We start from the raw sequence: 26,000 nt of genomic DNA on the forward strand, positions 1-26,000 counted from the left end.
AGTCTGTACTGTTTCAATTTAATGCATGCACATTACATTTTAGTGTTTCCATTAAAGTTGTGGGACTGCTTCTATTACATCCACAAGGTGTGTGTTGGGGATGTGGAGGAAGACAGTGGAGATATTGGGAAGAAGGCATCTATTTTGGAAGTGTTGTCTGATTGGCTTGTATGATGATCCGTGAAGTGCACTGACTTTAAAAAGCAAGCAATGAAGTGTGCAGAGATATAAATAGACAGATAATGATGCAAAGGTGTAGATACATACATGTGAAAGCTGAAAATATAGCTTTTCTGGCAGGTGAACTTTGCTCAAACAAGAAAAGAGTTTTAGAGTGCGACCATTCTGTGATTTTCAACCTAGAGTTAAACAAAACAAACAGTGACTATAAAACAGATATGGACCTTTCCTGTCCTTTGATCTTCAATTAACACTTAATTAACTTCAATTAACCACACAATTAACACAATTAATTTACAGGATCTGACATGTTGCAATAAAATGCACCCATGTCATATGCATGGTAGATGAGTGATGTCCTATGTTTACATGGATAAGGAATTAGGTACTGTGTAAATTAGTTTTCTAGTTCATTGTTGGATTACTTAGAGATTCAGAATGTGGATGCTATTTGACCAACTGCTGACAGGATGCATGAACATTTGTTATAAAACATGAAGCTAATCAATTGGATACCATATGTACTCAACAGTATTTGAGGCAAGTCAAATAGCACTATTTGAGGGGCATCAAATACTGTTGGGCACAGATACGGTATCCAATTGATTAGCTTCATGTTTTGAAACAAATTATTGAACATTATAGTGTGATATTTTGAAGTGTACAGTGTAGCCTACCTTACTAGCTTCACAGCTTTTGAACAAATTTCCATTTCTCAGAAAGAAGAAAGTTACTCTGCAACTAGCAGCCCATGTTGTAGCCTTGTGTGTTGCTTGTTGTGTTCATGGAGCCTGAAGTCAAAGTGTGAAGTGTTCTATTATGTTGGTAACATCAGCTGCATGCTTTTGCCTCTTCTATATCTGGAGGAAGGTGAAAAAATAGAAATCCAACTGAGACCTCGCTCTGGGTTCTAAAAGTGCATCCTTGCTGGCTAAAATGAGACATAAATTTGAACTGACAAGACATCTGTCTTGACAACAATTGTCTATGGCTGGATTGGCTTGAATGTGCATCTCTATGGCCCAAGCCTGCAATATGAAAGGCCCTGGATCAAGCATGCTTCCTCACTACACCTCAGAATTTATATAGCTTATATAAGTCTGACGTCGGTTGCATTTCCTCTGTCCAAATACAAGCTAATTTAACATTGCATGTGTTTTGTATGTTTTCTAGCATCTGTTTTGGTAGACATTTTCAAGACATTTAACAAGCATCTTGTTATAAGGGCTCTCTTATTCATCTCATGAAATATTATATAATAGAGCTATCTATTTAAGTTATGCTTGAGCACTATGGAGGATCATCTTTGAGTTGCTTTGCCGTAGGTAGCTCATTGTTAATGTCTTTGCTGTTACATCATGTGTATCCCATTTTCCATAGATGCCGCAGATACTGTAATTAAATGGGAAGCCTCTGGCTACTAGTTCTTTCCTAATCAAAGTGACAGGGATGCTGGTGGGCTAAAGGACTGATTTTAAAATCAGTGCAATAGCTATGGCATACTACTCTTGTATCTGCTGTATATAATGCTTTTGCATGCACGTGTCCAAATATACTGTAGTACAGTTAATGAAAATGAGCCAAATGTGCTATCTATGTGTTTATCAGAGAGTTAAATACAAGGCAGCAGTTAGTAGACTGTCATCTAGAAAAATCTAATGAGGATTTCCCTCGAAACAGAGCACTTAGAAATTGTGGTTGATTTCAACTTTATACTGTAAAATGAGAGTCCATTCTCAAAAAATAGCAATATCCATAGTGACCCTCACTGACTCTTGAAAGTAAAAGTTGTGCAAACTTCAAATCATCTTCACCTTCATTAGTCAATTTAAATCTGTCCTTTTAGGTGCCATCTCATATCACTGTAAGTATATGAGAAACCTCTGCTTTTATGTTGCACTGAAAGTAAAAAAGTGGACGTTTGTACTGATTCACCGATGTTTGATCCCTCTGCTCACTTCCCCTGCAGGAGTGATGGCTGGAAAGAGAAGCCCATTCCGCTCTCTTTCTCCACGGACACATACAACTCTGCTGATTGCAGTGGACTGGGGGGGCCGTGGGAGAAACATTGAAGGTAATGGGCTTTGATTCTGTGCCCGCCATTCTTCCTGCACCACCACATCTATCAATGTAAATGCAAAAGACAGAGTGGGTCTGCGAGAGGTTATTCTCTGCCTGTCACCGTAAAGCCGATCGGCTGGACCTGACTGACCTGTGGAGAAAGCAATTCTGCTCTAGCGCTTTGTCACTGCTGCTCCCGGTGATGAGCAGTGTACTCCAAGTGTGATCGCCTGCCTCTCACTAATTAAAACCTAAAATATGCTCACATTGAGGTAATTGGAATAAGGTATTTGAAAATTAGAACCACATTTGATCCTGCTGTGATATCATAATTCACAAAATCAAACTTTGGCTTTTAAACCTATGTTTAAATGAACAGTCATTACATTATGCATGTAATACATTTCTAATGAAGGAATGTTTATGGAGTAATAATGAATTACAAATAAATGTCTGACATTATGTTCACTTCAGGGGACTTCAAAGTATAAAAAGCAGAACTTCCCTGGACAACCAATCAATAACCTATTTAGTCCCCTTTTCATGCCCATCAAAAGTTGGTTGAAATGTTTTGCAACTTCTCTCCATTGTAGTATGTGCACCACTTGTTTTGGCGGATTGCTTTCAAGGATATCCAAGGGGAAAAGTCATTAGTGGGGGAACAAGTCACTGAGTGTTTATGCCAAAGACTAGGGCGAGCAATGCTCCAGGGGGCTAGCCGGCTTTAATGTATTATTCGGTTGTCAGGCATGTTGCATCTTGTCCAAGCCTTTCACACAGATGAATTGCAAAGGTTCACTCAAGGAAGCGGCTCACAAAAGGGGCCTAGAGATCCCGCTTGCCAAAGTGCTCGGCGAGACCCTCGATACAGCTCTGAACGCAGCCTCAAAATGAAATGAGATGGTTTTGCTCTTTGTGTGACATACATATTGAGAAGTCAAACAGAAATCCTGGGAATAAGAATGCAGCTTTGAAATAAAGACTCACTACTGTGTGTTGTGATGTCATTGAAAAATGTAGCGAAAAAGGAACAACACAAATACAAAACAGATGCGTATATTTTGTGTTCAGTGGGGTTTGCAGTGTGCATTTCCTGCTTATGGAATCATAATAATATTAATTAATAATTATAAGATTTACAGAAAAAAATCATCTTACGACCAAATTCTAAAATATATTTACAGACAGCACATAAAAATGACTTTTATTTAGTGTATTAACAAATTAATGTTTTTTTTGTACATTTTATGGAAATTATTCTTGTAACCTTTTTTCACAAATAAGAGGTTTTATAAAAATAAAAGTACATGTAACTGAACATACAATAGCAAGTGTGATGAATTCTGTTTTAACTGGATTATTTTTCATTATTATATGCTTACAAATATTTGAAAAATAGTACTACCATCAAAATGAATCTGCCTATTATTACATATCGCTTCATGTGTGAGACACTGTGTTCACGTTAAAAAAAGAGAGATCTGATCTATTTGAGTACTCTGGCATTCTACCAGGTACAGTGGGACCTGATTACACTAACGAGGGTGGGTTCAAATTCATGTGTTGCTCATACAATCAGCTATAGAAATAAAAAATCAAATGCCATGCGAACTATAAACAAAAAGCTGTTTAGCCCAAATAAGATTTGCACTGTAAAACACCCTTCATTAAAATGTTTGTAGGTTGCTGTGCAGCTAAACAGCTAGAACATCTTGATTTATTTTTCAACCAACAGGCTATCTGTTCAATTGTGAAACATTGAAACATGTTTCATGTTCCCCATTATTTGATTGAAAAAAATGAAAAAAAGGCATGACGGCCATTCAAACGATCTGCTAATCTACTGAGAGCTAGTGAGAGCTAGGCTAACATTACGCCCCCCCAACTACCTGGCTGATTAACAAACACAATTACTGTGAATGCCCCCCACTGATTTACTAACATTGCTCCAAAGTGTAATCAGGCCCGGGTGATTGTGCCACCGACATTTGCGACACACAAGATTGCCTTGCTTTATTAACTACATAATTTGGTTGTTTCGTATTCCATCGAGTTTGGTTGTTTGGCACTGAAGACCTGCAGAGCCGCCTGGATTCTGATCACATCCGTCGTGGACAGTTTGAGCCGATGGCGCAGCAGGCAGGAGAACAGGTCCAGGCGCTGCTGGCCCGGCGGCGACAGCCGGTTGACCCGGTCCCGGATCTCCAGCAGCTGCAGTAGGGCCGTGTCCTGTGAACCCTGCGTATACGGGTAGTCCAGCTGCAGGATGAGGTCCTGGATGGCTTCCGGGTCAAAGTGCATGCTGTAGCCGAACACCTGCATGCTGTTGATCTTCATGTAGCCAAGGTTGCGCGAGGAGTCCATGACCTCCAGGGGCTCGTAGTAAATGGAGGAGTTCCCGTGAGGTGAGGGCACCTTCACACGGCTCCGCAGGTAAAAATGAACTGTCTCAAAAAAGGTTTTCCACTTGTTGCCCAAGGTTAACGTCCAGTTGTAACAGTCTAGTGGTATGTCTAACTTGGTCCTTTCCCAGTCTGGATAATTGTTCTGGTCTATGGGCATGATCCAGCTCTCCGAATGACTGCCCCCAAAGGGGTTGATATAAACAGAAAGCATGGGTTCCAGGGTGCTGTTTTTAGTAAGGCAGATCTGGAGGGACATTCCCAGGAGCATGTGCACGTGACTGGACTTGAACTTGTTGCTCTTCAGCGTCAGCAGCATCCTCTTCCGCCACGACGGGTCGAACCAGTTGTTGAGGCGCACGTCGTTGCTGATAAACATGGCATGCACCGTTATCCGGCCGTCGCGCTTCTGGAGCAGGTAGCGCATCTCCGTGTCCTGGAGGTCCGTCTCGAAGCCGATGTAGTTGTCCGTGGAGTCGGGCACGGTGTTGCGGCAGGCACCCTGGCTCAGCGTGAAGCCTGGATTGCAGCCCGAGCAGCGCGAGCGGTTCTCGTAGGAGCAGGCGGAGCAGTAGGGCCCGTCGCCCACCATGCACGGAATCACGCCCTGGCACGTCGGGTGCTCGTAGGGGCACGAGCAGGAGCGCGACTCCTCCATGTACGAGCCAATCTGGTTGTTCTCGCTGCAGTACAGGATGGAGAGGATGTAGCTTAGCCAGTAACTGAAGGGCCTGAATAGAAGAGAAGGCATGTTCCATATGAGCCAATGTATATTTCATATCCACAGCATTCTCTCTTTCAGCTAAGACATGACATTTTTACACTCAGGGGAAAGAGAACAGTTCCAGATAGAATAGGATACAGCTCAGCAAGTATATGAGAACACATAAAGAAACCTCATCCATATTTATCTCTCTTTTTATAAGCCCAATAAAATATCATCTATAACTGCTGGGGGTGGATTTTTTTTTTGTTTTGATTAAACAAAGCATTGCACAACCCAAATACTGTGTATAACAACACATTTCCTGAAAGACTTTTGAGATAGACTGATCTCTTGTGTGCTAATGAGAAGCACATCCATCCTTAGTGGCAAGATATGCATATGTGGCCATTTACTGCATCTTTAGCTATATGTAGTTAGAGTGGGTTTAATTTCAGCAGAGAGTGTGAAATTATGACAATTAAAAAAGTAATCATCTACTACAACCATACTAGTACTTCCAGTGAATTTAAGATCATTTGTGGTGTTTGATATCCATACCTTACAGGGACAGATGGTATTTTGATGCTTTGGCTACCAGTGAAACAACTTGTTTCAGCTATTGTGAGACATTTGTAAATGGCATGATAATCAATTTGCTGTTTTGTGACAAGGAAGCATTTATGTCCGTATTGCCAAGCTTGCACTGTCACTCAAGTGGGCAGAGAAGATTGCTATTATTCTTAGTGCAAACTCCTGCTCTGCATGAAAAAAAGGTGCCCTTCCAGCATCAAACATAAACTAGGCAAGCAGAGGGTGTAAATATTCATGGGGAGCGCTTGACTGGGAGACAGGAAGTGTGTAGGTGGGTGGCAGTGGAAGAAATCTCTGCCAGCTGTCAGCAGTTTTTAGGGAGCAATGGGTGTGTGTGTGGGCATGGGTGTGTGTGTGTGTGTGTGTGTGGTGTGTGTGTGGTGTGTGTGTGTGTGTGTGTGGAAGGGTGGGGTTGGGGGGTGACGGGGCTGAGGAGGGAATGCATCCGTTGCTCTGTGAATAACCAGATTTCATTTCATGAATTACAATTGAAGAATGAGTATCGTACCCATTACTGTGATGAAATGAATCAAAACCCCCTACTCGTGTCAGAACCTCTTCCATATGCAGTCATTCAATGTTGAGCCATAATAAATGGTATTAGCCTCAAGGTTTTTCTTTTAATTTAATGTGATATTCAACGCCTGCATGGCTCTTACGGAAAATATATTGAATTTATAGTGAATTTAAGTGAAGAGTTTCTGGATATATATTCTGGAGTGTGGTCTTTCAGAGGATGTGCAAAGTATAACAAACACAGAATCATGAGGAGATTCAGAAGAATACACGTAGAATAATCTTTTGCATCGAAGGGCATTAACGCCCTCCGTGACACCTTCAGCTTCCAGTAAATGAAACATAAAAGGATATCACTGTTCAGTGCAAGGAGACCTATAGGAAGGAATACACATACAAGATGGAGAGGGTGGATATGTAGACGACTGCTCTGATCTAGAGATAGATAGGCAGACTGAGGGAAGAGAGGGATTCCAACTGGGTCTGAAAATGTTGTAGGAAGAGGGACTGACTGAAGGGTAATTTCAAGCTTGATTTCTTTTATTGATAATTGCACCATTGCTTCCACTCATGTGAAGAACTTAGAATTTATGCATGGGTGTATAAACAGAACAGTATGAATTGGAAATCTAAATAATATCAACCATAATATCAATATAAATAAATATGAACTATCTACCGCATTTGTGAAATGCAAGTTGAGATGACATCTGTCAGAGTAGAACATAACAAAACAGACTGATCTGAGTGGTTTTTAGCAACTTAATGATGGCTCTTCCAAAACAAGGAGTCCCTCTAAGCGGCATAAGAACGCTCTGAATCAAGCTCACAGTGTGAGGGTCTCTGCTCTCATCAGTAATAATGTATAAACTCATAGTCCTACCAGTTGGTGCACGATTTCTGAAAAGCTGTACCCCAGCCAATGCTAATCCTGCATTAGAGACAAGGAGGGGCTATTCTCTGGCTTTCCTTTTTTTTTATGTTATTGTCCCTCCAGGCACAGAATACAAGTCAAACTACAATCTTGATTAATCTCTTAAATCGTAATATTAAATCTTGGATTTAGTGTTTCATCCCCCAGAACAAGGATTGTTTTGTAATATAACCTAAAACCGTAATCCAGACACAAATGGGAAAGACATGACTGAGGCAGAAAAATAGAAAGAAATAATACATAAAAAAGAAAATCTGTACTTTGTTCTGTGCTAGAACACAGGTCTCTAACCACATGAGTGACCTTGTTATTTGCTATCTGTTAAGACCTTATACGTACAATGTCCCCAGTTATTTCTGCTACTCTTAACCATATACAACCCAATATGTTGACCTAAAGCTCTCATTATGTCTGTTTTGTATAGGGATGAGACAATCTATTTATCCCTGGTCTCTCTGAAAAGATAAGATGTGCTGGGACCGTCACTGGGACCTTGGCCAAGACTTCAACATTAACACAATTATTGTTTCCACAATTGCCCCTGGTTCCAGGAGGAACAGACTATAAAAGGGTATTGTTTCATAATTAGTTCAGAGGACACACCTCCGTCTTGCCCGTATCAGTCAATCCATTTAGAGAGTGCTTAGGAGGCAAAGCTCCCTGTGGGTAGCGTCGTGACCTTGGTGAGTCTCTCTTATAAGAAACTCAGGCTTTGGTCAACAGCATCTGTATGCTGACTCCTGCAAGCAGTATTACTATTTCTACATGTGAACTTTTCAAAGAAGCATCAGATTGTTTAATTACTACAGACTTTAGAGCACTGCTTGACATTATATAATGTAGTATGTGGTAGCTTGACATTTATGTGACATGCAGAAAGGACTGTGAGATGGGGGAAAAACTGTGAAGGCCTTTGATGTATGCAGAGAGGAAGGGATGCTGCCATTCAGCTGAAAATAAAAACTATATTCTGAATTCCTCATTAACATCTCATATAGTATATTCAGTCTATGTACACATATATAGATGGATGATTTGCATTTGGTTGCAGAGGTAGCTACTTTCATCTGGTGTGAATCACGCCACAGTGATGTGCCGCCATACATGTCTATGGGCGCTGAGGTCTTCTAAGAGCCACTGGGAAGTTTTGCAGCTCTCTCCACTCCGCCACCTCCGTGACAGACACGGTCTCCTCCCCTCCCTCCAAGGCCCATACACATTCAATGCATGCCTTGTCACCGCTGACAGAGGCCTTGAAACAAGTTCTATTTGTTCAGTGGTTATTGTTACGTGCTGTGAACAACGGCCGCTGTAATCCTACCTCTCTCTGGGCACGGCGATTCGAGGCTGAGTCCGGCATCGCTTGCTCAGTGTGAAGAGCCTGCCGATGATCCGCCGGGCTTTGCTGAGGAGCTGCCCGGTTCCGAGCTCCAGCTGCTGGTAGCGCTGGTGCACACCGGGATCCATCTTCCAGAAGTACTGGATGGCGGATGCGTTTAAGGCGTAGAATGTTGGCAGTCTTCGCACAAAGTTCTGGAACTCATCTGCAACATAGCGCACAGCACACCAGGGCGAAAGTGAGCAATGCACCATCTGGCCATCTCACTGGCTTGTTAAAACGTTCATGCTGGAGGGTCCATCGATAGGGAGTGGGTGGAAGTGTATAGATTCGCCTTGAATAACATTTTCACATACACTCTCCGCAATTGCTAATGGGGATAGAATATTGCTCCATCAAATGCTTCTACACAGGGCAAATCAAGTTCAATTAGAAAGACGGCATGGCGTCAAGGCATATAAATCTATTTTGGAGGAGAGTGAAACAAAATTCATATTTTCATCCACAAAATCAATAACTACATTATCTCAGTGACCTCAATTCCAACAAAATCAATAAAGTCTAGCTTTTAATGAGAAATGACTACGATGTCTTAAACAACTGAGGTTTTTATGATCACTTATTACTACCTATGTCTGTTTTTACGATGGGACACACTTGAGTAAAAAGGTGTGCTGGGAACAGGAAGAACCTGTTGTGCTGAGTGAGCTACTCAGAGAGTGTGTGATTGCACATCAGATTATCCATCTAAGGCTGATTGTTAACTGATTATTATGCGGCACATTACCACTGTTTATTTGTTATCTTTGTAGTCATTAGTCGGCCATTTTCACATTTTCAAATCAAAGCCTGCTGATACAGGAGGTGAAATTACAGTGCTCTACTGTTCCCTGAATAAAAGCAGCGTACAGCTGGCAACTGGCCCAGAAAAGGGAACAGGAAATCCTGCCAAGTCCAAAATGTTATTTTACCACAATGACAATGCCGCTATTTCCCTGAAAGGTATAGGCTCTTCTCACCATTTCCTTGTCAGGCACTGCAGAATAACAAGGCACAGTGTAGTGATGTCGTCCTGCTAGTTAGAAGCACTGTGCAGCTTGAGGGACATATTTTCCAGCACCACTCAAAACAACCACTAAATTGCTTATTGAGCAGCATGAATCTGTCTCAGTGACTGTCATGTCTGACAAACTTTGCCAGGATGTCGTTTTTTTAACTGTTGTAGGGCCTTGTTTTGTCATGCCCTATGGGGATTTTGAGATCCAAAACAATAATATAGTATAAAACATGGATGAATATTGCAAGCCATAGCATTATCCAAATTTAAATGGATTCACAATATAGAACACATTGTCCAATGTGTGACATTGTCCAATAAGTGACATGTTGATGGTTTTCCTACCTGATTCCTCAAACTCTTGATTGGCCTGTTTCCATGATTCTCGGATCTGTCTGAGACTGTCCTCCATCGCCTTCAGGTCCAATTCAGGACAGTTGCACTGTGGGAAATCGGGACCGCACCGGCACCAGCAGTCATTATCTCGGCACACAAACTCTCCCTCCGAATGACACCCGATGTAGCTGAGGGCAGCCTGGACGAACCGGCTCCTCAGGTAGTCTGGTAGAATGGCCTGAAGTCCTGCAGCAATGACAGTGGGCAGACGCTAATGAACACATGGTACAACATGATGAGCAGCATGCTATTAGCATTCACAATTTGCATTCCAATCAGTCAACAGATGCTATGATCTTAAGCAACTTGCAGTAGGCCTACACTTTCCTGATAATAGTCTTGGAGAGAAATATCCTGAATAAATTATACACAAATAAATACAGAAATTGACACAAAGAAACATACAAATAAATTGTGTTTTCTTAAGCCTTTTCAGACCTTCCAATTGCTTTAAAACCGGGTGTCTGGTTGTCTGGTCAGAGTGTAATAATGTGTTAAAATATCAAAAGTGTGAGCTTTATTGGTTATGACATCCGTATGCCTATTCCAATATCGGCATACAGAAGATGAAATGACACAGTGACAACTGCATCAGAAACTCTAGGATTGGTTCAATTATGGATGTTCTACCTTGTAAATGAATCTTGTTTTCAGGACTCTGAACCAGAACTGAACTGACAGAATCGAGGTTGTCATAGTTACTGCATCCGAGAGGGCCTGTCCTTGTTTCAGTCACCTAAAGGGAGGGGAAAAAAGACACATGGCAATACTCAAGACACCCAGACTGGATGCCACCACAGTCATTAAAAATGCAGAGAAGCCAGCTAAATGTCACATGAAATAAGATTAACAATACATTTGCCAAGAACAGCTATGCGGATGACACGAAGGGCACGACTTTAGACTAAGGGTTCAAACCAAAGCACGCAAACTAACAAGTGAAGATGAGAAAAATCATATTTTTTTGTAAAAAGACACGATTTAGGCTCAAAGTAGTACATTCAGTATGCAGATCACATGGCTAGCTTGCTAATTGGGCAATATATGGACACATAAAAGCTTTAGATTACTCAAAGGGACTGCATCTGACAGGAGATGGCCCATTCAAATAGGCAGATGTTGGCGTTCAACCCATTGCAAATTAGTTGACTTAATGCAAAGGATATCCTGACCAGCTGAGAACAACCGGATTTGTATTTGAGTTCCGTAGTGAAAAGCCCAAGGAGTTCAATGTGAGCAGCTTTTCAAGGTGTGTTCTTACAATCTCCTGAGGTCCTTAAAAAAAACTTGAGTGTGTGTGTGTGTGTGTGTGTGTGTGTGTAAGCATCATTGCCGCATCGCTGACTCTAAACTGACACAGTGGATTGACAACAGGATCTTTGTTCCCCTTCGAGAGCAACGTAGAATTGTGCACAATCACAGCTCAATCATCCCTGACAAAAGTCTGATTTAAGGCTGCCGTACATCAAGTTTTCACTGGCACATCACTAGACAAACTGCCAGCCTCCAGGCGAATATATCTCCTTCCTTGTCACTTACAAATTATTCTCAGCGCTTCAGCAGCTTCTTTTAATATTTTCCCAGAGGGCCAATAAAAGTAACCACAATCCCCATTGTAGATGAATGGTGACCTGGGATGTGAATTTTTTGTCTAGGATCTTAAAGAGGAACAACTTTTGTTCCCTCCTTTTTGAAGTCCAAACGTAGTGAAAGAGTTACATTCCTTTGCCATCTACTTTAAGGTCAGTGAGAATACTGTGAAATGGTTGACTGGGGACTTGGGGAGGGGCGGAGAGGAAAAAAAGCAAACCCCTGATCCATACCTGCCGGGCCGTAAGCAGCATAGATCCCTCAGAGCTATGGGATCACCGGCCCATGACTAAGTAAGTAGACAGGCCGGGGAACCTCATTTATGAGTTACATAAGGAGCAAATATCCATTATCGAGGAATACTTTATTTAATTTTCGGTAAGTGTTGAGTTTGAAATAACTTTTCAATAAGCGTGGCGGCGAGCGAGAGGGGGGGCTGGGTGAGGGCGAGTGAGGCGAGAGGGAAAAGCACAACTTCAGCAACCGCTGCTGCCATTTCCATTCTCTCTTATTGATGCATCCACACAATTAATTAAAATCCAAGACGGCTCTACAAGGATCGGCAGATTAATTTCTAACAGAGACAGATGTCCGACTTAAAGGGGAAAAATTGACCAAATGCAAATATAAAGATGGGTTTTCTATGCATAGCAATGAGACCATCTGCAACAAGAGCCCGTAGGAGCCCGGCATGTGCAGGAGTCAGGCTATTCGATCAGTAAGCGGAAAAAAAATCTCAACAGTTGTCTGTAGTCTGCAAAATCTACAGTGACTTCAATATGGCCAATTTGGCTCTCATTACAATAATTATGGGGCAGAATATAAATGATCTGGATTGAAAAAATGTTTGTATATAGTAATGCCCTATTATCTGTGGTAATTAATTCATGCTGACTACATCAGGAATACCAACAGCTGCATTTAATGAGACTGGTAATTGGTCTGGGAACGACTTCCTGAAATAAGCAGTTCAAGTTTATTGGTTTTATTAAAGGAAATGGGTCATCATGTCGAGAAGCTCTGCATTTCTCCACATCAGTAGTTATACATCTGTTAACATTTGCTTTATCTCTGTCATGTAATGTGCTCTATTCCTAAGCCTAAAGATATTTCATCAGTTATTGAAATTTATGCAGTGCTTTATAATGGAATGCTAAACGTGCTATTACCGCTTAATGCACGCAAATGCAGCATCAATTTGACTACAATGAAAGTGTGAATTTCGAACAGTGCATTAGGCATTAGGGAAGCTCACCCCACCGATACGGACGTTCTTCGCCTGAACATTTATTAAGGAGGCTTGATGCTTTATTAATGCCACCTGTGAATAATTTCACACTGGGCTGTGGACAATGTGGGAGCTATTTGAATAATAATGGGCTTTTAAATGCATACACATTCTTGTAAACGGCATTAATGTTTCATGGAGATTGGCACTTGTTTTTACAGCACTCCTTGACGTCGCTTTTTCCTAGAACAGTCTTTTTTCAGTCTCTTTTTTTAATCAGAGAGGCCTATTCAGTCAGCCCATCCACATTTGCATCGGAGGACATGTTTACTCAATACTTTGAGAATTCCGGCAATGGTACAGAGGGACTTTGTTCTTGGTTAGCTCCAAGTCAGCATGGGCTTGGTGTAAGCTTATCTTAAAAAAGAAAAGGAGAGCAATAAGAGGAACAGAATGGGATTATATTCCACCCTGGAAAAAATAGAGCCCCTTCTGAAAGCAGTAGGGAACCTTTGAGAGGAGAGAGTGCTGGATAACATGTCCAGCAGTGACTTGGGAGTCCTTCAAATTAAACAGCACCATCTTCCCTTTTTTATTTTTACAAGGGACTTTTAACTCAACTTCCCTGCGTGGGCGGTGAAATTCCCTGTGATTTGGAAGCTGTCTTCCTCTCCCCTGCTTACTTCAACTGTTCCTTCGCTGGTTCATGCAGAGAGTGTGAGACTGAGGTGGTGAGGGAAGAGTGAATAACAGAGAGTGTGTGAGATAGAGAGAGGGAAGAGCGAGTCAGTGAGAGCAAGAGAGAGAGAGAGAGAGAGAGAGAGAGAGAGATGGGGTGAGTCGGGAATTGGCAACTGTTTAGTTCCTCACAGCTTGCTGCTGCGATGCTTGACTGATGACCCAGACAGACGTCAAAGAGCCACTGATGGCAACGTGCCCAACTCTGCCTCATCCCCTCATCTCGTTTTCTAAGTTTTGCACAGACCATAAAGTTTAAGGATACATTTCGCTGGAGTTCTTTATGTCCTTTTTTCCCCCATGCAAACCTTTTCTTTGGGAGAGGTGACAACATAGTGCGGAAGGTCGAGATGGACATTAAGAATATATGCGCCTTTGAATAATGCACAGGCCGAATTTGTCTTAGATGAATTTTTCACAAGTTGATGTGCCCAGTCCCGAAACGCACAGCTTTCGCTTCATTCCATCGGCTCACTGGTCGACATGTTTCTGGCAAGTCACATTTGTAATGCAAGTAGTAAATGTAGCTGCATACCTCTCAGACATAGGCTATCACTAACCAGGTGTCAGAGAGTGATCTACGGTACGTAACTAGTTCTGTCTTAGGGGTGGCTATGAATTTGTGATGGAGCCGCTGCTTGCACTTTGTCTCTGTACGAGCGACTGTGGACTCTAAATCAAAAGCAAAAGAGCTGATTAACACCTTAGTAGAACGCAGAGCATTTCCTTCCCTGTCGACACGCTCAGTAAGGTTAAAGGATCATTTATTACCAGTGGTGCAGAAAATATTCTTCATAAGTCTCCGATTCATTACAGCCTGACACCTAACTAATATTCAAAATGGCTGACAAATGGGGAAAGGGCTGTATGAAAATTACTGAAATGGAACAGATAATTTGTCATGCTAATGCATAATTGTGGCGGGACACTCTTGGTTATTTATTTTTTTTATACTTCATTCTTTTTTTCTCCCCCTTCAAATCACTTGCATCTCCGATATTAGAGCCGACAGACTCCACAAGAAGCAGCAGGGAATGGGAGCTTCAAAGCAAGGTTGTGCACATTTTCAAAGTCAGGTTTGCATTAACATCTGTCTTCCCAGTGAGGCGAAAATCCATGCACCGAGTTAAAGCCTACTGATCCCGTGAATACTTCACATCTGTCACCGCAAGTACCCCGTGAACGAATGGCCCTCGGAGGACTCAATGCCAATTCATCTCCCACACCTCTCAGGTGGGGGGTGGTGGTAGCAGGGGTTGTAATGTGTTGTATTGCCAACAATTACAACTGTAGCGCACAATGGTATACAGCTGGGCTGAGGGTATGCCTGTGAAAAATTGTAGTTGATGTTCAAACTAATGGCATGTGTTCCCTTCCTCTCCGCAGCTATATTGCTTAATGAAGTATGGCAAGGAAAACGGCAAAAGAAATTCTGCTCTTACGCTGCCGAGACTTGAGGCTACTGGAGTGGGGAAGGAGATTCACAAACATTTCTCATCCCTATGCACGAACATAATTTCTAAAGGTAAATCATTGCTTGCCATGGATTCTTTGCCGGAGGTAGATAAATAGTGTTCCATATGAGAATGAATTACCTCCGAGACAAGAAGGGCAACCTCAGCCATTCATGCTCAAAATGATACATTAACTTGTTTAAGTGTCCTCACATGACAGATGCGCATGGGTACTGTATATTCCCACCACACAACAGCATTCCACAACATTCAAGCCATCATCACCCTTGTTTCATGTTAGCCATCACAACCTCAAATGACTTCACGCTGTGATTTTTCCATAATGTTTTCTAAATATTAATACATTCTCCACCTTAGCCTTACACATGGCATGAAAATGCTTTTATGGTAAATCTACTGTACTAATGCTTTATCTAAGCATTGCTTCCAGTGCTTTTATATGTAAATCAATGGTGTCAACAGCACAAACGCCCTACATAATGCATGACCCTTAAAGCCTCATCAGTCCTCTGACCGATTCATCGCCTCTGTAAGGCAGCCACAAATTCACAGCGCAGCTCACCCGCATTCAAGAAACAACAGAGGCAGCCTTTTGCATCCTCTAAATATAGTGGCGTAAACATCTTATGGGTCAGGTCCCAGCTCCGGCACGGTGGGGCCAAGAGTGGTGGTGGTTGTGGTGGGGTTACCTTAATGGCAGTGGAGGCGATCTGGAGGTGGTGCAGCTTGCGCAGCGTGCTCTCTCTGTCGATGAAGTAGGAGGCAGCCAGCTGGTGGAGGGTCTCCAGAGTGATGGCCGTGCTGTTTGAGTCACTCGGATCGGCCGTCCGGCTCAGCTTGCGCTTATCCACAAAGATGGTCAAGGCCTCCTCTCCTGCAGCAGCCAGGCAGAGAGAGAGAGAGTTTGGAGCAGAGTGCAGAACGTTGAGCACAACAATACACACATGCGAGCACACTGGAAGAATACACACTGCACTCACACACAAGAGCACAGTGCACAGGCACACACAGTGCGAGTGTGTAGTAGAAATATGCAAACAAACACTTACACACTTTCCACACAGAAAACAGAAGGTGTAACCCCCACACACACACACCAAAAAGAACACACACAGATCAAAAGAACTCCGGAATAAATACTGTAGATCTGCATGAAAGAAGTGTCTCGCTACACAAGGCTTGCAGTTCAGAACGTTATGTATCAGAGTTACTTTTTTATATTCTAGCTATGCTGGCTACAGGCTTAGATTAGCTACGAAACAGATGCTGTAGGTACCTCCCAGTGTTGCGGACAGCAGAAAGTGTGTGCCGTATTTCCGGATGATGTTCTCAGTGATGGCACCGATGGTCGGCCGGCGACCCAGGTGCCTGATGGTCTGCATGAACTCGGGGTCGAGAGGCAGGGCCACGCCATTGTTGTACTGTCTCTCCAGTGCCAGGCTGCTCACTTTCCAGCGGCCAAACTCTCTGCAAAGTCACACACAGCAGATGCGGTCCAGCTCAGCACAGTCTGTGAGCCCCTTTCCCATCCCTGTTGTCAACTGGGCTACAGAGCATAAAATTTTTTTTTCCAACTCCCAATACCAGATTAATAGACTTCCTGTGAAAACAAAATTCAATGATGGACAGAAAAATAATCCATCTGAAAGGGTATTATGTGCATACGGTTGTATGTGGCAGAAAAAAGCAACGATTCAAAGAAAAAAGGAAACAGAATTGCGACGTAGAAAGAATGGGGAATGGCACAGAGCCTCAGATAAGGCCTGCTGTGGAGAAAATGTGATGCCTGCATGACCTCCTCTGTGCTATTTGAATATTTTTTTTTGCATTTTTCTCTTCTGTTTTTTCCCCCCCTGCCCTCCCCCCAAGATGAATTGCTCCATGCTGTTTCAAGTGAGCCCGGGGAATTGCTCGTCCCCCGTTTGCAAAAATGGCCCACTGATTTTACATAGCCGAGCGATCTATGGTTATTTTCTAAGCTTATTCCTCAGTAGTTTGGCCCGACTGCAATGAGGGACAATAATGAGCTGCTCGCAGAAAACGAGGTGGGCTGTCAGATGCGCGAAGAGGTGCGGATTGGGCCATGAAACCGGAGATGTCAATTGCCCTTTATCTGCCACCTCGCGCACCCCCCTTTGCTCCACAGGATGAAACAGAACACTCATGACAATCCCTTTACAGCTGGTCATATGGAGGTCAGTCTTAGCACTGTACACTTGTCCTGTTATGGTGTGTCTAATTCTATATTAGTAGGTTTAGTTAGTATGGCTGAGTCCTCTGTGGTGTTGGTCTTTTCTGTGCTTGTGTTTCTTGGTACACACAGTGATATGAGTTCAGTTATTGCAAATGGTTGCACATTGTAATTACATGCCATTGAAAATGAATTAGAAAAACTTCACAGAAATGTGCCATGCAATTAAAATGGTTGGGGTATAGCTTGAAGCCATGAAAGCTTTGGTGTCTCTCTAGCAGCTGCTCTGGTTACGGCTGCTCAGAATGGCAGGAGTGTCAGTCTTTCACCTTCCTCTCTGCTCCAGAGTGCAACCCCGCTGTCAATCATACATGGCAATTGAACTGTAAGGGGGCAATCAAGTGAGCGGCACTCACAAAGAGTCTCTGGGAAATCATAAAGGGAAACGAGGCGTCGGGGACACACATGCGTGTGGTGGAGAAGGCGACCTTGGCCTGTGGGCTTCTTATGGGCATGCCTTGGTGAAGAGACATGCATGCATTCATAGACCATTGGTATCATACTACACTGGGGATCTCATATGTCATGAATAAGACAGGAGACTTGTCTCCTACTGCTTTGCCCATGAAGAAAACCCTCACCTAAAAGGGGAAATATTCTCTGTTGTGATTTAGTTGACATTTTTACATGTTATTTTACATGCATGTTGTTTTAGGAGCATCAGCCAACATACAACCTTAAGTAATGTGCTTTATTACAGTAAATAGCACAATAGAGAGATTATTATGTAAACATTATGCAGCCGATTTAATATTACAGTGTGTGGGTATGGAAAACCCCAAGGAAAAAATATCAGAACATCTGGTGAAGATTGAATCAGGAACTGAGACCTGTTATTTATGCATAAGTTGTATAATTTTGACAGGAGATGTTTAGTTTATACAGAATATTAACTTATTAACAAGAGTGCTTGAGTCTATTCTTCCAAATCATTTATCATTTTTTCTTTTGCCCATTGGCAAATGTCAGATAACACACAATTTCCTCCTCTGCTTTTCCCCCATCTCCTAACACCCAATGTACTATTTAGACTATTTATGCGGCTCTTGCTGGCCTGGTTCTGAATGCCCCCTTTGAAACGGCATTTTAGGCTTCCTCCTTAAATCTCAGTCCTTGCAATAATCTTCCATTAAAAGTCCAATTAGTAGTAATGGAAATGGAAACATGACTTGAGTTCGAACACAAGACCTGATTTGAGAAAAGAAAAAAGAAACTGCTGTGATGATTGGTAAGCGTCCCAGCTTGGCAAATGCAAAGTTCCATGCGTCATAATTTCTTTATTGTACTTAATTGTTGCAGCTCCTTAATGATCCCTGCCTCAACCAACTGCAAGAGGACCAATTTTTAAATAGCAGTAATCAGAGAATGCTAATTACACACTTAGTTGCCCACGCCAGAGAGTCCCTTTCATTGTGTGTCTGACCTCACTTAATGCTCGCAGTCCCTCAAAAGTGCACCAGTAAAAATACGACCCAACAAGCACGACAACAACAACAGAAAGGGAAATAATCTCATTACAGGCTGTTACATGTCAGCGCATCTACATAACGAGGGGACAATTACTCACAACCGGTGCCTCTGAGACATTAACGGAACGAGCCAGAGGAGCTTAACCATGATCGACACGGGGGCCAGAACAGAGGTGTGTGTGTGTGTATGTGTCAGTGTGTGGCTGCATGCATGTGTATGTATGTGCTAGGAGAGGGGGGTGGGGGGGGCGGGAGCAGCGGCGGTTGTGGTACCGGTGCTGGTTGATGGACAGTTACGGATGGTGCCTCAGGCTAATCCACTACTGGCCCTGCACAGTGGAACAGCAGGGGGGGGTGAGGCGGTGCCGTGGGGGCGTGGTGTGTGTGTGTGTGTGTGTGTGCATGTGTGTGTGTGTGTGTGTGCATGTGTGTGTACAGGAGAACAACCTGCCAGCCTTTTCCCCCCACTGAGACCTGTGGCAACCGAGTCAGAGCGGAGAGTGAGCACCGGCAATGAGGGGGAGGGAGGAGAGAGGGGAAAAAAAACAATCAGGTCGAGGGGAAACTGAAACCGTTGCTCTCTGTGGAGCCAGGGGGACCTTATCAGCGGACTACAGCAACACGCCGCATTACACTGTTCCAATTCCTGTGGCATCCTTTCTAGACAGACAATGTAAAGGGGGTATTGTAATTACTCGCGGGTAACCATTTGCTGTTAGCCATGAGCTCACTTATTTCTTTATTTATTTTGTCTTTTATTGTCATGAAAAACAATGCTGAATGTAAGAAAACCTTTCATTTGATGTTTTTTTTGTGTTTTGTTCATTGTAAAATTATGACATGCATTGTAGTGATCAAAACGAGTGACTTATCTTTATAAGTATAAGCCACCACTTACATCTGTACAAAACAAAGCCGTGCAGAAATTCAAAACAACAGTCAGCGCATATTATTAATATTGGGGCCGCACTTCTCAATTCCCTCATAAAAGGTTGTGATTTATTAAATCTTAAAATAGGCATCCAAAATTGAAGCAACAAGAACATCATATCATAGTGCAAAGTGTTTCTGTCCTTGAGTTTGCAAGCACGGGAGCACTCGGGGAATGTTCATGTCTTAAAACATAAATAATGACACAATTAGCCTAGGATGAACTGCCAACCCCCCCCCCCCCCCACCCCACACACACACAACCCCACCCCCTATTTCTCTATGTTCTCCCAAACATGAGTGTTAACTGGCATTGTAAATGGTTTTGCTTCAGGTCATCCTGGGATGTGTTCAACATGCAGGAGGATGGGCTGAGGCCAGGCTGGACAAAGGCAGTTCATTACGCCCCACCTGGGTATTATTAGATCATTAAAAATAACACATTTTACTCTGACAAACTGTGCCATGAGGAGGGGGGCTTTATGGAAATGACTGTACCCTCATATGTTAGTGTCAGATGATGAAAATAATAGCTATAATTTAGCTGGATGATACACACAAGCCAGGGAAGGTATTGGGGAAAAAAATGTTGCAAACATTAATGATACTTGGATCACATTATGATAATCTTCTCCAAAAGAACTTAGTGAATCCAGGAACAGTGTACACTTTAGTGATTAACTCTAGATTGGTTACAGACTTTGACAGTTCTCTGACAGTTTACTCTGTATTTTTGCATAGCAACATCTTACGCTAATGGAACCAGCTGTGCACAACAAAGTTGCAACTCAAAGGTTGACGATGAATGAAAGAATGAACAAAAAGATGAAAAAAAGAAAGGACAAGATTAACAATAAGGTGTGCAATTTGCAGATTTGCATACATTGCAGTATGTTAGCAAGATCATGTATATCGTTACATGTATAAACATTACTAAATGGATAATATAGCATCTAATACAAAGTGAGCCAAATATATAATTTCTATCCCATGGAATCTATCCTATAGAGCTTTATCTTTCAACTCCAATTCTGTCTTAGTTCCTCCAGGATTTCACTTTCTTGTCTTGCATTCCTGAATTCACCTGACAACAAGCACTTCAAAGAGGCCCTGCACCACACTAACCTGCAGTCATCAACACCTTATGTGCATACGGCCACACTGCTTCACCCAGTCATTTTCACATATAAAAAAAAATAACACGAATCAGCCATTTTAGTGAAATGATCTGATCTTTCCAAAAAGCATGTATGATTCTTCTACGTATGTATGTAGGTTCTATGTATCACATATAACACACACATAAATGAATTTAACCTGTCAGTCAAATATGTCCAAGACATGCCTTAATTGATGTCTCTTAACTGATATGCCTTAATTGATGAATAAAAAGGAAAAACAACATGGCAGTAATTCTATGAAAATAGAGTCCACATGTTTTACACATTTTGTTGCAACACACTAGCCATGAATAGAATTCTTTGTCGAGCCCAAATGACACTGGTTCGGTTGTCAGAGTCTTGTTCCAGCTGCAGGAGCCCGTGCTGAGATAACAGTACTTATCGAGGACTAGATCTCAACCAGAAAGATATTGCGTCTGGCCAGGACAGATGACCTGGCGTATTGCTGCTGATGACTCTTCGAGCCAGTTGCTCTGTCAGCTCACCAATGTGAGCTAAGTCTGGTCAACTGGTGTCTATCAGAGACTTTGTGTCGGGCGCGATTCCCCACTTTTGCTAGTCTTGACGTGCCAGAGGTTCCTTCCGTAGTAGGGCAAGAGCAGTGGTGAGGTGGGAACAGTAAGGCAGTGACAAACTGAAGCCTTGGCTTTGGCTAGTCGACCTCATTGTTACTAATTTTCAGGTGATGAAATGGACCAAAACGAATGAGCAGAGAGGCATCCACCCAGTGAAAGTTGATGCTGAAAGAAAAGACTCATGGGCCATTTTAGGTCCTGAAAAAATAATTTCATGGCCAAATTTTACACTGTATTGATAGCGACTCAGAGCCAACAAAGCGTGGTATTTCAATCAGGGGATACTTAGCAGTGTATCATCAGGCTTTGCCAACTTTTGTGTTTGTGTGTCTGTATGTGTATGTGTGTGTGTCTGTGTGTGTGTGTGTGTGTGTGTGTGTGTGTGTGTGTGCATGCTCAGAAAACACTTTCTTTTGTGAGTGCTTGGCTAAGCTGGCACCAGACAATACTCATGACGCTTCACAGGAGGGAATTATTCTTGATCCTCATTGTCACTAAACAGTTGGGGCTAAGCCGACAAGTGCCATCACCTGGCACTCCCAGACCTACTCTTCTCCAGGAAAGAGTAGCCCAGGTTTTAAAAGAAGAAAAAAAAACATGCGTACATGCATAAACACCACCAATACCCCCTGGCGACACCAGCTCCTTCAGGCTTCCAGCCTTCATGGAGCGACGGTGATGGGCGCCGCACGACGCAGAGCTAAGGCTCAACCGTGAAGGCCTCCCCCTGCTTGCAAGTGTCAAACAACATAAAGCTCACCGCTCATGAGAGGCTTTGTCAAAGTTCCGAGCGCATGGGGGAGTGAGGCGTGGGGGGCATGAGGAGACAAAAAGCCTGTCCGTAGGTCTCGCGCGACCTTTCGCATGTAGATGACAAAAGGGGGTGACTTTTGTTAGTGTTTGCCAGCCGCCTGCCAGCAGCTAGCAGGGGATGTTTTGGCCCGGCATGGCCATGCAAAGGTAAATGGGAGATTGTCTGCTGCGCTCATACTGTGCTTTGCAATTACGAGGCTTTCATCGCTGAATAGGTGTTTCCTATTCAGACACAAGCATAATGATGACAATTATCATTATTCAGGGCTGCACACATAGTCTCTCTTTCAGATTCTCTCTTTCACAGACACAAAGATATACTCGCAACCATACACCTCACACACACAAACACACACACACACACACACATTTGCATGTGTACACACAGACACAAAAATCTTCTCTATTCATTGTGTTTAACAATTCATTTCAAAATACCTACCCGTGAAAGGGTAGGGAAAGGCAAAGCTATCTTTGTGTTGGTGATGTTTTTTTTTTTTTGTTGTTGTTTAATCTCAGCTGTGTAAGCCTGTATCATCAATATGCAGTCCCAGTGAGAGCTGCCTTGCATTCATCCAGTGCACTGGGGACTGGACTGGCATGTAAAGGAATGTGTTGTTCCCTCTCTCACTCTCTCTCTCCATATCTCTTTCTCTCTGTCTTTTCAATCTCTCACCTTCCTCTGTCTATCTTCATCTCGTCTCCTTTGCTGGCACTCTCTCTCTCTCTCTCTCTCTCTCTCTCTCTCTCTCTCTTTCAAACACACACAAACACCAGCACACACATTTACTTAAAAATAGATTTTTTGGCACTCTACATAATCTGCACTCAGTGCAGTCGTAACCCAAAGTATCCTCTCTTTAAGCATAGTACTCAAGAGAGAGACTGCTGCTGACATGCATAAACAAGCAAAACTAGTATGTACCCACAAAATTGACAAACAAACCACCAAAGCAGCCTAAAATAAACACACACACACACACATACACATGTGCGGTTATGGATTGCAATACCAATGTGTGCACGTGTGCATTGACACACACAGACACAGCCTCTACATCCCTCCTACTGTCCCGTCCATCATTTACATCTCAGAAGATTGCAAATCCACAAACACAAACACTCTCTCTCTCTCTCTCTCTCTCTCTCTCTCTCTCTCTCAGTACCCAGGCCCCCATGTCACCAGCAGGGGGAGATCAGGCATTGTCGAACAACAATTGCACCGCTCTTGACTCCACGTCTCCAGCCCTGACAAAAAGGCTACCCGAGCATTTGGAAAATATTCATGGATGTAGAAGAGAGAAGACTGAGTAACCCCCGTGTTACATTCCCCATCTGCGCCTGGCAAAGCGTCTGCGTGTCGCTGCCAGGAGTGTGCGTCAGTCAGCCAGCCAGCCAGTAGCCCAGGCGGACTCGTTTCTAGCTGGCTCAGTCCGGGCTGCTGTTCCCTCCATATAATCCCTCATCTCGTCGCGGCTGAGCTCAACTCTCACCTGTCACCGGCTTAAACTTCACAATCCGCCCTCCCTCTTCACCTCTTCCGGCAGCATTCACTTTCTTTGGCATGTGATATACGCATGAAGATAAACGCATTAAGTCGCCGTGGCTCTACTGTTACAGCTAGTCAGAAATTTAATTTCAGATCACTGCGGTGGGGTAACAATGCTCCAATGTGTGATCTCTTGGGGTAGGCCTAGTAGAAAAAACTACTTAAATGTTGGAGTTATGGAGATGAAACACAATAACCTAGCGTTACCTATAGCATTATGTGATAATAAAAAAAAATAAAAAAAACTTATTTTAAAATCTCTTACCTGTATATCTTGTACTTTGTGGTGAAACCCTGTTGGTAACGCTCTGCAAATTCGGCAAATTCCTGGGAGTGGTGAAAGGGCCCTTTATCTGAAAGGAGCCACCCAAAGGGCCCAGCGGCATCGCCAGCACCTGCTGCAGAGGCTGCAACCCAGCAGAAGAGGCTTAGTGCTACACACCTCCATAGACACATCAGATATACCCGTCTAAAAGCAATACACCGGTAGCTCATGCTTCACCCGGGGACTCCTCATTCTCTCCAAACTTTCCTTGTGTCCTGGAACAACAAAACAAGGAGCGGAAAGTCAGACGCCAGCTGTGGTTTCATGCGTTCTTAATGTCCCCTCGCACACATATAAGTAACTGTCTTGCACCCTGACCATAAACAACAGCTGTTTTGTGAGAGAAAGACCTTTCTTTGCCATACTTTGCGAAACCCTATTAACCTATCATGTCTTTTTCCGATCCTTTTCTCAAAAACGCGACAGACCAACTGCAATACGTGACTAAAACACAAACACCCGAGTTTATTTTAAAAATGCATTTTACCTTGTTTTGCTATATTTACTACACTTAGGCAGACCGTTGAAATTTAATGAAGCATCGCGATTTTGGGTGGAAATTGCGCTGTTTAAACAACCCGATTCTTGTGAGGGTGACCTCCTGAGGACTCCCACACTTCAGTTCATGTTTCCCATTCTAAATCGGTCAGACGTGCATCAGGAAGAAGGGGAGCCTGCGGAACAGTGAATCTCATCCATTTGAACACCTTTCCCGTTGAAAATATTTCCAAGGGGACAACTCGCAGTCCGGTCTCCAAGTGCGAGGATGAAAGGCAGAGAAGGTAAACAAATTGTCGTTTTCATAAGATATGGACCATAGAAACCCAGCCGAACACAAGGGTAAATCGATTTCTTTCGAGGATGAAGTTGAAGTTATGCGGCTGCTTTCCTCAACAGCGGACTGTAGCGAGAATCACTTCAAGCAGACCTTCCCCGTCTTCAATGACAACAGACTGAGCGATTTCCAACTTTAAAATAAATTGTACATTACATATCTGTACACTCTCGGGCGAACAACAATTTCCCAGTCTGACCTGAGCTGTATTCCATGAAGCACAGCCGCTTGCAGGTTCTTGCTGGCTTGCACCCCTGCACCGTCAAAATGTTCAATTTATTTCTTTCCCGACCCTGCCCCACTCCGCATTGGCTGAGAGGAGATAAGAGAGGGCGGGTTTTGTGAAGCTGTCAACTTCCACGGACCGTTAGGAGGATGCTCTCTCCGAGGTTGGCCGAGTTCGTGCACGAGAATGCCGGTGATTTGTAAACATATTGATAGAGATTATGCGCGGATAATTATTTAGTATATAATGTTATTTTATAGCGATGCAATGTATTGAAGATCAACTTTTCAGGCATAATGTCTACGCTGATAAAACCACACCAAAACAACAATATTGATTAACGTTTTATATTACACTGACCATGTGACAAATCTGAACATAATGGAGTATCATGCATTTAACGGATGTCATGCTGTCCCTTGCCAATTATAGGATACATAAAGCACAGTGAAGTAATCATAAGCTGCTAGATGACACCACACATTATTTGAAAATGTGCAGGCTATACTGCATCTTGACTTGAAACAGTATTGATGTGCCTTTTAGCTTTAATGAGTACTTTGTGGCATGTCCTTTTTAAATATTCCTATTATGGATCAGCATCAAGTCAATATTCTTGACAATCTCACAGCA

At 42.9% G+C, this 26,000-nt stretch overlaps 1 protein-coding gene and 1 long non-coding RNA gene across 3 annotated transcripts in view; one reads left to right on the plus strand and one right to left on the minus strand.

The window, feature by feature from the left end:
- Positions 1 to 8,302, plus strand: part of LOC121678486 — a 41,047-nt gene extending 32,745 nt beyond the window's left edge. Inside the window, exons 3-4 of the long non-coding RNA XR_006021244.1 lie at positions 2,150 to 2,254; positions 7,815 to 8,302. This is a non-coding gene — a long non-coding RNA (uncharacterized LOC121678486). The remainder of the gene's footprint in view (positions 1 to 2,149; positions 2,255 to 7,814) is intronic.
- brinp3a.1 (bone morphogenetic protein/retinoic acid inducible neural-specific 3a, tandem duplicate 1) lies at positions 3,494 to 25,373 on the minus strand. 2 transcript variants are annotated; one of them, XM_042058086.1, is made up of 8 exons: positions 24,794 to 25,373; positions 24,247 to 24,521; positions 16,490 to 16,680; positions 15,903 to 16,087; positions 10,813 to 10,918; positions 10,132 to 10,368; positions 8,712 to 8,934; positions 3,494 to 5,374 (listed from the first exon to the last, which is right to left on the minus strand). In XM_042058086.1, the coding sequence occupies exons 2-8, from the start codon at positions 24,474 to 24,476 to the stop codon at positions 4,258 to 4,260; spliced, it is 2,289 nt and encodes a 762-aa protein (XP_041914020.1). In that variant the 5' UTR covers positions 24,477 to 24,521; positions 24,794 to 25,373; the 3' UTR covers positions 3,494 to 4,257. The 2 variants fall into 2 exon arrangements, with proteins under 2 accessions (XP_041914020.1, XP_041914022.1); XM_042058088.1 differs by lacking the exon at positions 24,794 to 25,373 and having other exon boundaries at positions 24,247 to 24,746.
- Positions 25,374 to 26,000: the final 627 nt, after the last annotated feature.

This window comes from Alosa sapidissima, chromosome 12, assembly GCF_018492685.1.
Source record: "Alosa sapidissima isolate fAloSap1 chromosome 12, fAloSap1.pri, whole genome shotgun sequence".
Classification (NCBI taxonomy): domain Eukaryota; kingdom Metazoa; phylum Chordata; class Actinopteri; order Clupeiformes; family Clupeidae; genus Alosa; species Alosa sapidissima.

Bases quoted from the DNA above. Each gene is read 5' to 3' on its own strand.
- brinp3a.1 (XM_042058086.1), bottom strand. From the start codon at position 24,476: ATGAGCTACCGGTGTATTGCTTTTAGACGGGTATATCTGATGTGTCTA. The intron at 16,088-16,489 runs GTACCTACAGCA...TGGCTGCTGCAG, and splicing joins GCTGTCCGCAACACTGGGAG to GAGAGGAGGCCTTGACCATC. The intron at 5,375-8,711 runs GTAGGATTACAG...TCTTCTATTCAG, and splicing joins ATCGCCGTGCCCAGAGAGAG to GCCCTTCAGTTACTGGCTAA.